The sequence below is a fragment of the Eleginops maclovinus genome, chromosome 5 (genome assembly GCF_036324505.1).
Source record: "Eleginops maclovinus isolate JMC-PN-2008 ecotype Puerto Natales chromosome 5, JC_Emac_rtc_rv5, whole genome shotgun sequence".
In the NCBI taxonomy this organism is placed as follows: Eukaryota; Metazoa; Chordata; class Actinopteri; order Perciformes; family Eleginopidae; genus Eleginops; species Eleginops maclovinus.
The window spans coordinates 7,350,953-7,364,430 of record NC_086353.1 but is presented as its reverse complement, the minus strand read 5'-3'; the positions used below and the strand labels follow the sequence as shown (position 1 = coordinate 7,364,430).

Sequence of the window (13,478 nt, the reverse complement as noted above, 5' to 3'; positions counted from 1 at the left end):
GGGGGACGGGGAGGAGGAGCTGGAGGTATTGTTCTGCTGTGGCTCGAGGTGGCCTGACACACGCCCTGCTGAACGCACCTCCTTATTGGCTGCTGGTTTCCGTGGCAACAATCAACGGCAACCGCTCCCAGGAAAAGAATAACAAGAAAGTAACAGGACCTTCATGACCCGTCCTTCGACACACACACACACACACACACACACACACACACACACACACACACACACACACACACACACACACACACACACTTATCATCAATTTCACTTTTATTTGTTCTTATGGCCTCTGTTATATGTGCACTTTGTACTATCTTTTTAGTGAAAATAACTTTAGAATTAAACAAGCATCACCCACAGGTATTCAGCAGAACATATGTAGCAGTAAAGTTGTACATGTCAGGTTTACAGCAGTGAAGTACGGTGACATCTGCCAGTGAGTATTCTAAGGATCAGTTCACTTAAATTACAAAAAAAGCTAATGCGCTTTTTATGATTGTCTTTGAGAGCACTCATGGTACAATGATCCTTTAAAACGCCTTGTTTGTGAGAACACCATGTTTTTCTCAACGCAACCAGCGTTGTTCCAAGAATTCAAATAAAAGAGCAAACATATTACAAGATCTCTTGCAGATCATTAGCGGTAGTAAAATCATTTTCAAAGTAATGTTGGAGAGTTTTGTTTTTTTGATTCAGTAGGTGGTCAAAGTATTACCTCCTAGTTGCGACCTTTGCATGGGTCATAATGACTACAATCCCATAGTGCAGCAGCCCATTAATTGAAATAGAAGTGGGCAATTTAAAGCGGACTATAGTGCTTAAAAGTTGCTCATCATTTATTTGAGGTTTGCCTCTTTTGATGTGAAGTGCTTTTTGAGTTTCCTGGTTGAAATAAAAGAACATTGGATTCTGTATTAATCACAGTACCTTTAACATCCAGCATAATAGCACTACTTTTTTGTGCAATCTGAGCCACTTCCTTTGCTTGTAAGTGTTGATTTAAGAGTGTTTTAACATCAAGATATTTAAGTGAAATTGTATTACACCCCTTATATTAAATAGGTAGGAAAATCTTCGAGTTGCAAGAGTATGTAACAATTGTTCTTAAATGTATTAAACTGACTTAAGTACTTTCCACCTCTGTCTTCAAGCAACAAGGACATGGTTGAACATGCCTCTTTAAAGCTGCTCTATCTCCCTCTAGTGGATATGAACGGTGAATGCATGCTAAACAGAAATTCAACAGATTACATGTACAGGATCGGTACTGAAACAGAACAGTGAAGAAAAATGCCCTTGTACTTCACCAGTTGAAATGTTTATTATTGCATATAGTGCCTCTGCCATTCAAAGTGCAAACTGCGGTCTGAAACATTTGAATTACAAACAAATGATATAAAGTCATACTGAAGATGTTAGTCCACTTAAAGCTGCATTATTAATGTGGGCTTAGAACAAAATGTAAGCTACCTTTCAAAGACATTAGCTGGAGTCAAAGTTTAAACAGACGCGATTGGGCCGTCTCTTATACAAAAACAACAATGTTTTGTTTTGATTCATTTTTATGTATTAACTTGTTGTGATCCCATGACCAAAAAAGGCCGACATGATAAAGACGAGAAACTTCAGGTGTAGTTTCTATTTTACTGCTGGTTGCTAGCTTATGCATCATCTCCTCCGCAGAGCAACAGTAAAGCCTTTCTGAAGTCGCCGCCGGTATCTCCCTGTAACACACACATTGAGAAAAGGGAAAATAATGCTTTAAATACAGTATTAAAAAAAATAACTTGCATTTCAAAACTATTTTTAAACCTTGGTTTGGTTTTCTTTGTGTTTAGTGCAGTTAGTTTGTTGATTCATGCGTGTGTGTGTGTGTGTGTGTGTGTACCTTGATCATGGAGAACAGAGAGCAGGCGAACAGCTTCCTGAATTCAGTTCTGACGTCCAGCAGGTCGACCTCACTGCGGGTCACCATCGCTCTGATCAGAGTGTTATCATCAGTTCCTGCACCCTGTAACAACAAACACAATGAAATCATGCCTCTGAAAAAAAATATTCTCTAGCAACAATGGATTGCAATTACCTGGCATTTTAGTGTATTATTACCTCTGTCAATGAACAAGACTACAGAAAAACTGCAGGCCCGTTATATATTAAAAACGTGCATGAAGTGTGCAGCAAGAAAGAACTAATTGCATTTTGAACAATTCACTGGACGGATACATAAAGTATGTTTCACTTTCGATAATCCACTTTCATCTATAGCTATGTTGTCTGAAAGCAATAAAATACAAACACTTCGTAGTGGCCATCTTGTTTTAACCTCACGACTCATGAACACACCAAAGTGGAAAGAAATACTTCCAGTCTTAGGATATGGGACCATCTGAGGATCATAGTAATGCATCTTTTATGCACATCTAAGTGCCGCTCTAGTACCAACTGATTTTATGGTGGTTATTGCACAGCATTCAATCTACTCGTTTGGCCATTTCAGACAGTTTGTTGTCTTACCTTCATCGCATAGTACAGAGTCTCAGCAAAGTAGGCTGGGACGCTCCTGGCACACTTCACTTTAAAAGAAAAAAATTGAATAGTTATTTAAATGCGTCTTCGCTAAAAAATTGAAGCCACAACCTCTCAGGCAGCTGACAACATCCTGCGGCACTTTTCTTACCGACGGCCAGAAGAAGATCTTGCAGGCCTCCAGATGTTTCCCTCTTAATGGTCTCCTCCATCTCGAATCCTGACAGCTTCATGTAGGCATCAAATACTGAAACACAGAGGCAGAATTAGTCTGACTATCAAGGGAGACTGCAAAACAATCAAAAGGAGCTTTAATAATTTCACGAACCTTTCCTAAGATGTTCAGCACTCCGGTTTCCCAGGATGGTGACAAACGTTTGTTCATCAGTGCCGAATTTCTGCTCTCCAGCCTTGAAGAGGGTCTGCGAACACAGGAACAAAAAGGCACATCTCATACGGTTTTTCCTCAGAGCATCACAGCACATTTGCAAACGTTTAAGAGTAATTTTCACGTTTAATGATTTATTATATTTGTAGAGTACAAGAAACTATTGTACTTTTTGGTTTTGTTGAGGATGATGATGTTTAACAGATTGGCTAGACTTTGTGGTCACATAACACAAAAGGGTCAGAGAGAATCAGCGAAATATAGAATGCTATTTATAGAAACTGCTACCAAACAATAAGGCCTGTTCAGTCCTGGGGAAAAGTATGTTCATTCATACTCGCTCCCTCCACTAGGAAGCGTCATAACAGAAATACATATAAGCTATATTAAAAAGTGCCTCCAGAACACACAAACACATGTTTCAAAGCAACCATTAAGAGTGTACACACACACACACACACACACACACACACACACACACACACACACACACACACACACACACACACACACACACACACACACACACACACACACACACACACACACACAACAAAACAAAGACGCCATTGATAGTGCAGAGCAGAAGTATTTACTGACCAGCAACCAAACAACAACTCACCTGAGCGTCACTCTCAATGATGTCGGCCTGGACTCCAGTCTGCCTGTTTGCCTGAGGAGAGACAACATGCTTTCGTTAGAGAGGAGGGGAGACAAGGACAGAAAAAAAAGAGGACAGGAGTCAAGGTTAAAGGAGAGGAAACCAGGAACAAAGACAAGAGAAAACAGTAGGAGAAGCAGATGGGGGAAAGAAAAGGAGAATGAGAATAGAGGTGAGGAAACAAGTAAAGGGGATAGAAGAGGGGGCAGGAGGAGAAGTTGTTAAAGTAAAGAAGAGGAGACAAGTGTAAAGGAGAGTTGACCAGCATGAAGGATAGAAGAGGAGAGGAGATGAGGATTGAAGAAAGGAGAGGAGATTTACCTGCAGTAGAATAACCAGAAGTCTCTTGAAGTGACCCGATGTGTCACCAGATATATCCTCCTCCAGGTCGTCATCATACTCTGAAGAAACACACATTTATGTCTTATTTTAATCCACAGCAAGACAGGAGATATTAAGTGGTGATTTAAAGGAAAATAATTGTGTTTTTCTTTTGTGGAGGCACTACATCGCCCTGCAAGGTTGGATTGACCTTGCAACAGTCTGAAGAGAGCGATATCATTCAATTGTACACTGTGCCACTGTTTCTGAGGCTCAGAAGACATCACCTCATCCAAATCAGTTTATTGTGTTCTTCTAGACCAGCTGTCTCCAACACGTCGCTCGCGAGCTACCAGTCGCTCGCCGCCCCCTTCAAAGTAGCTCGCCAAATAGTTTACATTTAAACCATAGACTGTATATATAACATTTAAACACAAATTTTCATAATATGCCAATTTCATTTGTCACCTGTACATAAAGTACCGCTCATCTTCTATCTGAAGATATGTTGCTACGATATTTGTTTTCACAAAATATGACACAGAGCGCTGCTATCAACCGGTATTGCTAACAATGGCTAACCCGAGGTAATTGCTAAATCTGTAAACAAGGCGCGTCCATCTTTTCCGACCTCGAATGTGACGTCACTCCCAGTTCCGACCTCCGACCTCCGATGTAAACGCGGCAAAACACCGAACGGGCATTAGCTTGACCATGGCCGCTGAATGCAACAAGAGGCGGAAAACATACTTTTTTCATGAGAATTGGGAAATAGACTTTTGTTTCACAAGTGTAAAGGACAAGTGTGTTTGTTTGATCTGCGGAGTAAGCGTGGCGGTCGGTAAAAAATGCAATGTGGAGCGCCATTTCACCACAGTCCACAGCACCTTCTCACGGAACTTTCCCGCTGGTAGCAATCTACAAAAGAAAAGATAAAGGACCTGAAAATACAGCTACAACAACAGCAGTCTGTTTTTACCAGACCAGCACAGAAGGCTACTGCTTGTACGGAGGCTTCGTTTAAAGTGGCGCACATCCTGACAAAACGCAAAAAGGCCTTCACTGATGGCAGTGTTGTAAAGGAGGCCATGACCGCGGTGGCTGAAACGTTATTCAAGGACCATAAATGTAAGACAGAAATATTGTCTGCTTTTGCTGATGTACAACTTGGTGCAAATACAATGGCAAGGAGAGTGTCTGCACTGGCTGTGGATGCGGGAAGACAGTTGGTAACTGACATTAACAGGTGTAAATGGTTTTCTATTCAGCTGGATGAATCTGTTGATGCGAGCGATACAGCCCAGCTGGCTGTTTTCATCCGCATGGTTTTTGATGATTTCACTGCGCATGAAGAGTTTTTGACTTTACTTTCATTGAAAACTACAACAAGGGGAGTCGATATTTACAATGCTGTGAAGAACTACTTCACGGAACAGAAGATCCCTATTGAAAAGCTGGTGTCAATAACCACTGACGGAGCACCAGTGATGACAGGTCGTCACACTGGATTTGTTGCCCGATGCAAAGCAGACCCGGAGTTTCCGCCATTTCTGGCCTACCATTGCATAATTCACCAACAGGCTTTATGCGCGAAGGTCATGGGATTTGAACATGTCATGGAGCCGGTTGTCAAGATTATCAACTCCATCAGAGCAAAGGCTAAGCAACACAGGACCTTCAAGCAATTCCTGGAGGAATGCACTGTGGCCTATGGAGATCTCCTGCTCCACACTGACATCAGATGGCTCAGTAAGGGTAAAGTACTGCAACGTTTCTTTTCCTTGCTGGGTGAAATCAAGATTTTCTTGGAAGAGAGGGGGGAGGACACCACCTTGTTATCTGATGCAGTGTGGGTCCTTGATCTTGCGTTTTTGACAGATGTAACTGAGAAAATGAATAACTTGAACGTACAGTTGCAAGGTAAAGAGAAAGACGTCTGCAACATGATCAGTGCTGTTAACGCGTTCAGCGCAAAACTGGCCTTTTTCATCCAGCAGTTGAAGGCCAAAAGATTCCAGCATTTCCCCTCTGTCACAAAGGTTTTGGAAACCCATGCAGGGGTAGCTGATGCTTTGAACCCAGAGAAGTACTGTGACCTCTTGATCAAGCTTGGCCAGGAGTTTGCAGACAGGTTCAGAGACTTTGAGAGACTTGAGCCCTGTGTGACATTAATTGCCAACCCATTCATGAATGTGGACATTAGTCAGATTTCTGGGCAGATGGCAGACCTTTTCTGTATCGATCCTGTGGAAATGGAAATGGAACTTTTAAACCTCCAAAACGACATACAGCTGAAATCTCAACAGCATGCTGAACATTTCTGGAGCTTGGTTGAGCCAGAAAACTATAAGAATCTGTGTCAAGCAGCTCTGAAGACAGCTGCTTTGTTTGGGTCTACATACCTCTGTGAATCTACTTTTTCCGACATTAATGTCATCAAATCTAAGTTCAGAACAAGACTGACAGATGAACATTTGAAAGACTCCATAAGAGTGAACCTAAGTGGGTATATTCCAGCATACAGCTCTCTTGTTGTCACCATGCAGTGCCAGGTATCTCACTAACTAAAGGTGCTTGACTGAATATGTAGGCTAGTGAATAAATTACTGAAAGTGTGATGTGGACAAAGTTAAGAGGTTATAATTGTTGAACATCAATAGTAGCCTATGTGATTTCAAAGGTGTGAGTTATGTTTTGACAAAGTGTCAGTGTTTTGTAAATGTTATGCAAAAAATGTGAGTTTAATGTGTTTTATAGTTTGCACAGATAAAGAAATGCATATGCTGATGAGTTCAATTTGGGCTATGTTTCACACAAAGTGTGAGTATTAGAGGTCAGTGTTTTGTAAATGTTATGCAAAAAATGTGAGTTTATCAGTGATAGCTGAAAAGAAAGAAATGCATAGACATGCATACTGATACATATTTAGTTACATTTCTGTATTTTGAGTGTGAGTATTGGCTGCCAATATTTTGAAAATGTTCATGCAAAAAAAACATGTTGTTGAAAAGAGAAAGAAATGTTTTGACATGCATACTTTGAGTTAAATTTGAGTATTAAAGTTCTTACACAAATAGTGAGTGTTGGATGTATGTTCCGTATATGCTTGTGCCAAACGAAACCTTATTCAGGGATTTAGATACGTGTGAATAAATGTTACACATGATATAAAACACAAGTAGCTCTCCGTAATTTTTTTTCTTTAGAGGTAGCTCTCAGAGGGGAAAAGGTTGGAGACCCCTGTTCTAGACAGTTCAATTTATTGCAAAATTCAGTTTCTTATGATAATATGGATAACAAGCATTTTCATTTTGTTTTGCTAAACCCTATAACAAACCATAGTTTGAATAGGGCATCTAGTGCAGGCGTGATGAACAGCAAGCAGCTGCATCTGTGTTGTGGTGACGCAACGCATCTTTTTACAAGGTTTTGCCTCAAGAATCGGTCTTCTCAAAATATGATCCCATTAACCCAGCTCCCTAATGTATTAGTTAATACATACAATGGCCCTAAAAAGTTTTTGTATGTAAAATATAGTAATACTTTGGCTGTGTTGTTCTTACACCTGAATTTCCCTAAGGGGGATTAACACAGCAAAGGTGTATCTTATCTAAATAACAATAAGGACCAATCAAGACCTCCTAACATACAGTTAGTGTGTGTGTGTGTGTGTGTGTGCGTGCATGTTACCTTTTCTATAAGCAGCGACGATCTCCTTCACCTGCTCAGGCGTTCTGGAGGCGAGGATCTCCACCAGGACCTTCTCGTCTGTTCCTGCCCCCTAAAGGTCACAGAGGGGAAACATCGGATGAGTTCAAATGTAGAAAACTTAAACCACTTTAGGTTTAAAAACATTATACTTAATATTTGGTATTGATCCAGCGTGTGCAGCACCTACCTTGATGGCGTTGCGGAGCAATGACACGTCATAAGCGAGGGGCGCGGTCATCATAGCCACGATCAAGGTCTCGAACTTCCCCCCCAGTTCTCCCTTAAGGTTATCCACCAGATCCTGTGGTGAAGAAACATCATGTACTTCTGTTTGGATCAGGTGTGTGACTGCTTTCTTTCATGGCTTTCGTGTGCGGTTGGGTTGGTTTTGCTTTGGTTAATGTGTAATCTTGACATGTGTCACATATATTGATTTTCTGCTGATGATTTGTAACGACAGAAATAGATAAACTGGTTAAGCTTGGATGTTGTGTGTGGGTCATCGGGGTAAAGGCGTTAGTGTGCTGGGTCTGACAGTAGGGCTGCAATGATTGAATCTTAGTGTATAGCTTCTAAAGTTTTCAAATTTGAGCTTTGAATGTTTATCATTAAAATTGATGACGTTGTACTGGACTCTCAGGACATGATTCACCATGGTCTGTGGTAAGACACTGGCAATCAACTTATTTTCAGTGATGTTTTACCCTCACACCCATACAGTGGCAGTTAGGAAGGATGCTAGCATGCTCATTTTCAGGCTCATATTTGTCATTTGTGCCTCTTCTGTGACGCGTTTACATGCGCTGATGTTCAAAAAGTGTTTGTTTTTTTCATGCTGCCGGTTCTGCAGCACCTCCTTTCACCCTGTCACATTTTGATCAAAGTAGAATATTTTGTTAGATAATAAAACGCAACACTTCCTGTTAGAAGGTCATTATTTCCTGTGCAGTGGCAGGACAAAGTTCTCTGCTCAGCTTTTGTTAAAGGAATCGTTCAACCAGGTACAGTGACCTCTGTTAACCTTGAAGCCAGGCTAGCTGCTTCCCCCCATTCCCAGGGATAAAGCTGAGCTAAGCTAACTGGCAGAGAACAGATTAAGCCTTTAAACACACAGTAACTAGCTTGAAACACACCGAGTCATTTTAAGTTGGAGTTCTCGTGATGCACGTTTGTGTTGTAGTTCAACAGCTGTTAAAGTAATCCCACCTTTCCAAACAGAGTTTTGTAGGCGTGCTTGATGTCCTGCCTCTGGGTGTTGCTGCGGGCCACCAACAGCTGCAAGATGGCCTCCTCATTGGTCCCTACGGCAACATGACCATGGTTACTCAGCTACACATCAACACAGACATACACATTACATAACAATGAGCATGCACACACATTTATTTCCCACACATAACTACAGGCTCCAGTTGTTCAGATGATGTGTTTCAGCTTCCAGTGACTCAAGTTTCAGCTCTGGTCGTGTTTATGACTCACTCGTGCCTGGGTGGAGCTCCACACGGACAGCGGGGATTACTACACACAAGGACTCACCCAAAACACTCGCTCATTGGTGTGTGTGAGTTCTACTACTGACTGACACACCTCCAGTATCATATGACACAAGCTAATGATTCATTTGTGTGATTACCATTATTGCCACCTGTCATATGTCCCTGTTTATTATGTCTAAAGACCAATAATTACACAGATGGTATCATTTATTTGGAACCATATGGTAGTCAGGGTTAGGTTAGTTTAGTTTTTAGGGTCTTTGATAAGTTGTAAATGTTAATGAGTAATAAAGCAACCCTCTAACAACTAACCCCCTGGTCCCCTGTTCTCAAGCTTCAGTTATATTACAAAGGTGTCCCATCTTACATAGCTCCATATTTTGTCTTAGAATTGCACTGTGAATAATCTCAATGGATCTTACCGAGCCCCTTCATGGCCTTGTACAGGACCTCAGCGTCCGTAGTGGCATTGAAGTTTAAACTGGCACGCACAGTTCCTCTGCTGGCCTGCAACATGAATGAAAAGAACAGAAGCGGATTATATTGATGCACATTTTATGTAGTTATTTATAGTTTTGTGGCACAGCTTTTTCCCCCCAAATGATGGACCCCTATACTGTACTTCTTAATACATTCAAAAGTTTTTCAGACTGTAATAGACAAATAAAAAATATTGCACACAACCCATAATACCCAACCGCAGATCACTGCCAAAGCTTTCTAGCATAACACAAATGTAGAGAAACCGTATGGAAGTGTGTTACACTTTTGGACACATAACATAAACTTCAGCCACAGTTGGACCGTCACTAAGTGCCTTTTTATCTTGTCATGAATGTCTTTTGTAAATATTCCCCAAAGGCATCCAACAGGATATGCATGAAAAGAAGTGTCTGTATGTGTGCTACTATGATAGCAGCGGTATTATGCATGCTGAATTTGTATACAAACAAGTGCGTTAGGATTAAATTAAAAAAGTGAATGCTTTAACTTTGCAGATAATACTTTATCATCTATAGTTTGATTCTTACAGAAAAAACATCTTAGATTTCCTTATGTGCTTAATCCCATGCCCTCCTTTTTTTTATATTGCAGATACTGCATACATACAGTATAAACAATCTCTAGATGCAAAGATAAGATAGATATGAGATGTCATATTCCCCATGTGCATAATGTCAAATAATTTCCCCCTTATCAATATTTACATTCATGCAGACATTCTGTATCATACTCAGATGATGAGTTATCGCACATGTTTTATGTGCAAACTCATCAAACACTATTACCCTTTGATATTAACTTAATGAGTTACAGACTTTGTTAAAACACATGTGCACACAAGCTCTCACATCGAATCTCTTTTTTCATACTTCAGTTTGATGAACAGCATGTTCCCATTTTTTTTTATTGCCTTGGAGTCTCCGCCCACATCTCAGATTTTTTCAGTTATTCAAATATGATGGATTATCGGGCTAGTCATTTATCTGAATGTGGAAAAAAAGTGTTTCAGAGAGGCAGACTGATCGTTACTGAGAACAGTGAGGATGTGATATGTCTGAAAAACATTAACTTTGAATTGATTTTAAAAAAAGGCTTCCTTCTGTAACAATTCTCAGTCCAGACACTCCCTAAAACTATGACACATTAACAATAAGATAAATCCCCAATTTTCCCCTCCTATTTCAGGGGGAGGGATGTTTAGAGAGGAAAACCACGGGAATGTCTCTGGAATTCTGACCCTGAAAATCTGGAAAGCAAAAAATGCGGAGATGTCAAAAAACAAGCTGCTGCTAACAACCAGGATTCTGTTTATTTCGGCTGGAAGGAACACACTCATCGCCACAAGCCAAACAAAAATCTAATCAACGTGCATAAGGCTGAACAGCTAGAGGAGAATATATTTAGAAGAGCAACACAATGCAGATCATGCCGAAAAGTTATAGCTTCTTTAGTGACAAGTTGTTTTCTTTGAGCGAGTTCAGACATGAGCTGAGGCTGGGGGTTACAGAAGGCAGTATGCGGACCCTCCATGTGTACATAGAGGCTGTCAAAACTGGTATCTCTGCTCTAAAGCACATACAGTGACACCAAACAATCCACAAAACATGCTTGTATCTATGCTTTTGCTGTCTTTTGTTCAGCTTGTATAAGGCTAGCAGACCAAAACCATCAATACGTTTGGTTGTTGCTCAGTCATTTCTGTCTTAACTGCCATGTTCGAGACCATTTTTGAATTCGGGAATTAAAAGTGCAGTTTACATTTCGAAACTTACAGTTACACGTCAAAGGATACTAATATTAAAGACATTTTTCAGGTCAAGACAATTAAGAACAAACACAGGTGATGGACTTCCTAGAGAAGTAGGAGACCCAAATTCAGAACTATTTAACAAGGAAGAAGAAGTTGTTGCTCTTTTCACTGCATTTGCTGCATTAGACTTTAAAAAAGATGGATTACAACTGACTTTTGTGAGCATTTCATTATCGGTCTTTAGAGTGCAGCAGAGTTACTGCATCACAGCTGATTGTCATATATATAAATCACATTTTAACGGTAACGTAAAACTACACCCTGGCGCAAAATAAGAAAATAACTGTTTCCCCTTTAAGAGAGGGAGGGCGGCTTTAATCTGCAGACTAGACGTGGACATGGGTGTATTAAACACAGAGAGAGGTGGAGGGACACAGACCCACCCGAATGGAAAAGAGCCCATATGAGTCATACAGTAAACTTCTTAACTTCCCCCAAAAAAAACACACTCTGCAGACTCACACACACTTCAGACTTAAAAACTGGGAAGTTTTATCAGTAAAAGTGTCCATTTGATAACTTTCTATGTTAGATACACTTAATTATAGCAACACCTTCCTCATTGAACAGTATAAATGGTTGCAACGTTATTACTTGTCTTTGTCTTAAATAGATGTACTGCCACACCTTCTACATTTACAGAAGATAATGGGTTGAACTACACTTACATACACATCTTAGCCTTATATAATGTGGATCAAAGTGGGCGTTGACTTAGAGTTCATAGGTAAAAACTGAAATGAGTCACATATTTGCATAAATAACGGATTTTTGCAAAAGCTATGTGAACCTATATTATTTAAATCGTTTAATTTACAATTTGTGTTTCTTTAAATGTACAGATTCAAAAGTCACTAAATCAAAAGTGAAGGTGACTCACCATTTTGTCAGTCTTGGTGGTTTATATTCAGTGGAAAATGAAGATCTGTTGGAAAGACGAAAAAGTGATTAAGCAACCAACATGACAATTACCAAACACAGAAGCCAAACTGGCGACCAGATTGATTTCAACAGCTTGCAAGGCCCTTCTGCTTTCTGTTATCCGGTTCATCTCATCATGGTGTATCTGTCCGACTTGCTCTTTTGTCCTCAGTTAGACCCCGACTTCCCTCGCTCACCTAACACATGCCGCCAAACTTTTATCTGGAAGTGAACGCGATACATTCAAATAAAACTCACCGCTAATAGCAGCCTTCAGGCGAAGCTCTTTGAGCGGACAGAAAGATCAGGCGGATAGAAAGAGAGGAAGAGAAGAAGACCGGACTAGAGAAACCCACTAGGATAAATTATCCGTTTGGCGCGTGAGTGTGACGGTGCGCGTGTGTGAGCCACACCCGGGTGCGCACGGACTCTGGTACAGCCCTCTTGCTCCTGAAGCACTCTGGGAAATGTTGTTTCAGGTCGAAGAGGTGAAAAAAGGGCGAAACATTTATTCTCATAGCGTAAACATGAACAAACATTTCATCCCCTGAGTCATATTCAGCGGTGGGAGAAGTAGCCCATTTAGTGATGGAAGTTTTTGTTTATTTTGTCCTTGTTTATTTGACAATTCATTTTAAAAACACAAAGGGTTGCAAAACCAATGCACATGCAAGAACAGCACACAGTTACATGGTTGCAAAATGAGGTAACAATACAAAAACGGTGTCAAAAATTCATGCATTCAAAATCGTACTTGATTAAAACTATTCGCGTCGATGAAGGAAAAAGTATAGGCATTGGTTTCCAAAATGTAGTAGGGAGTAGGTTTTAGTAGCCTAGCATAACATGGAAGTACTTAAGTACACATACCTCTACAGTGTATGTAAGCTACGTAAACATGTGTGCATGTGTGAAATTCAAGATCTAGTGTATTTTGGGCTTTTCACTTATACACTGTGTTTAGTAGGATACATGAACAGAATGCCCCTGTGCATCCACATTTGAGTAACACCTGACAAATGACAACATGTCACCAGCCATGTTTTCATGAAGATGCTAATGTCTTGAACAACTTTTGACTCTGGAAATGTTATATTTGTAAGTAAAGCAAGTTAAAAACGATGAGTTGAAAGATGCTAT

The 13,478-nt window shown here is 40.4% G+C and overlaps 1 protein-coding gene across 2 annotated transcripts; it reads right to left on the bottom strand.

Annotated features, from left to right (window-relative positions):
- Positions 1-1,296: 1,296 nt before the first annotated feature.
- Positions 1,297-12,776, bottom strand: anxa5b (annexin A5b). 2 transcript variants are annotated; one of them, XM_063883320.1, is made up of 13 exons: positions 12,597-12,776; positions 12,298-12,342; positions 9,526-9,610; positions 8,814-8,908; positions 7,795-7,908; positions 7,587-7,677; positions 3,897-3,976; positions 3,537-3,587; positions 2,855-2,948; positions 2,678-2,773; positions 2,515-2,573; positions 1,889-2,011; positions 1,297-1,724 (listed from the first exon to the last, which is right to left on the bottom strand). In XM_063883320.1, exons 2-13 carry the CDS (start codon positions 12,298-12,300, stop codon positions 1,662-1,664), a joined length of 954 nt encoding a protein of 317 aa, XP_063739390.1. In that variant the 5' UTR covers positions 12,301-12,342; positions 12,597-12,776; the 3' UTR covers positions 1,297-1,661. The 2 variants fall into 2 exon arrangements, with proteins under 2 accessions (XP_063739390.1, XP_063739389.1); XM_063883319.1 differs by lacking the exons at positions 12,298-12,342; positions 12,597-12,776 and having other exon boundaries at positions 9,526-9,619.
- Between the last annotated feature and the right edge of the window lie 702 nt (positions 12,777-13,478).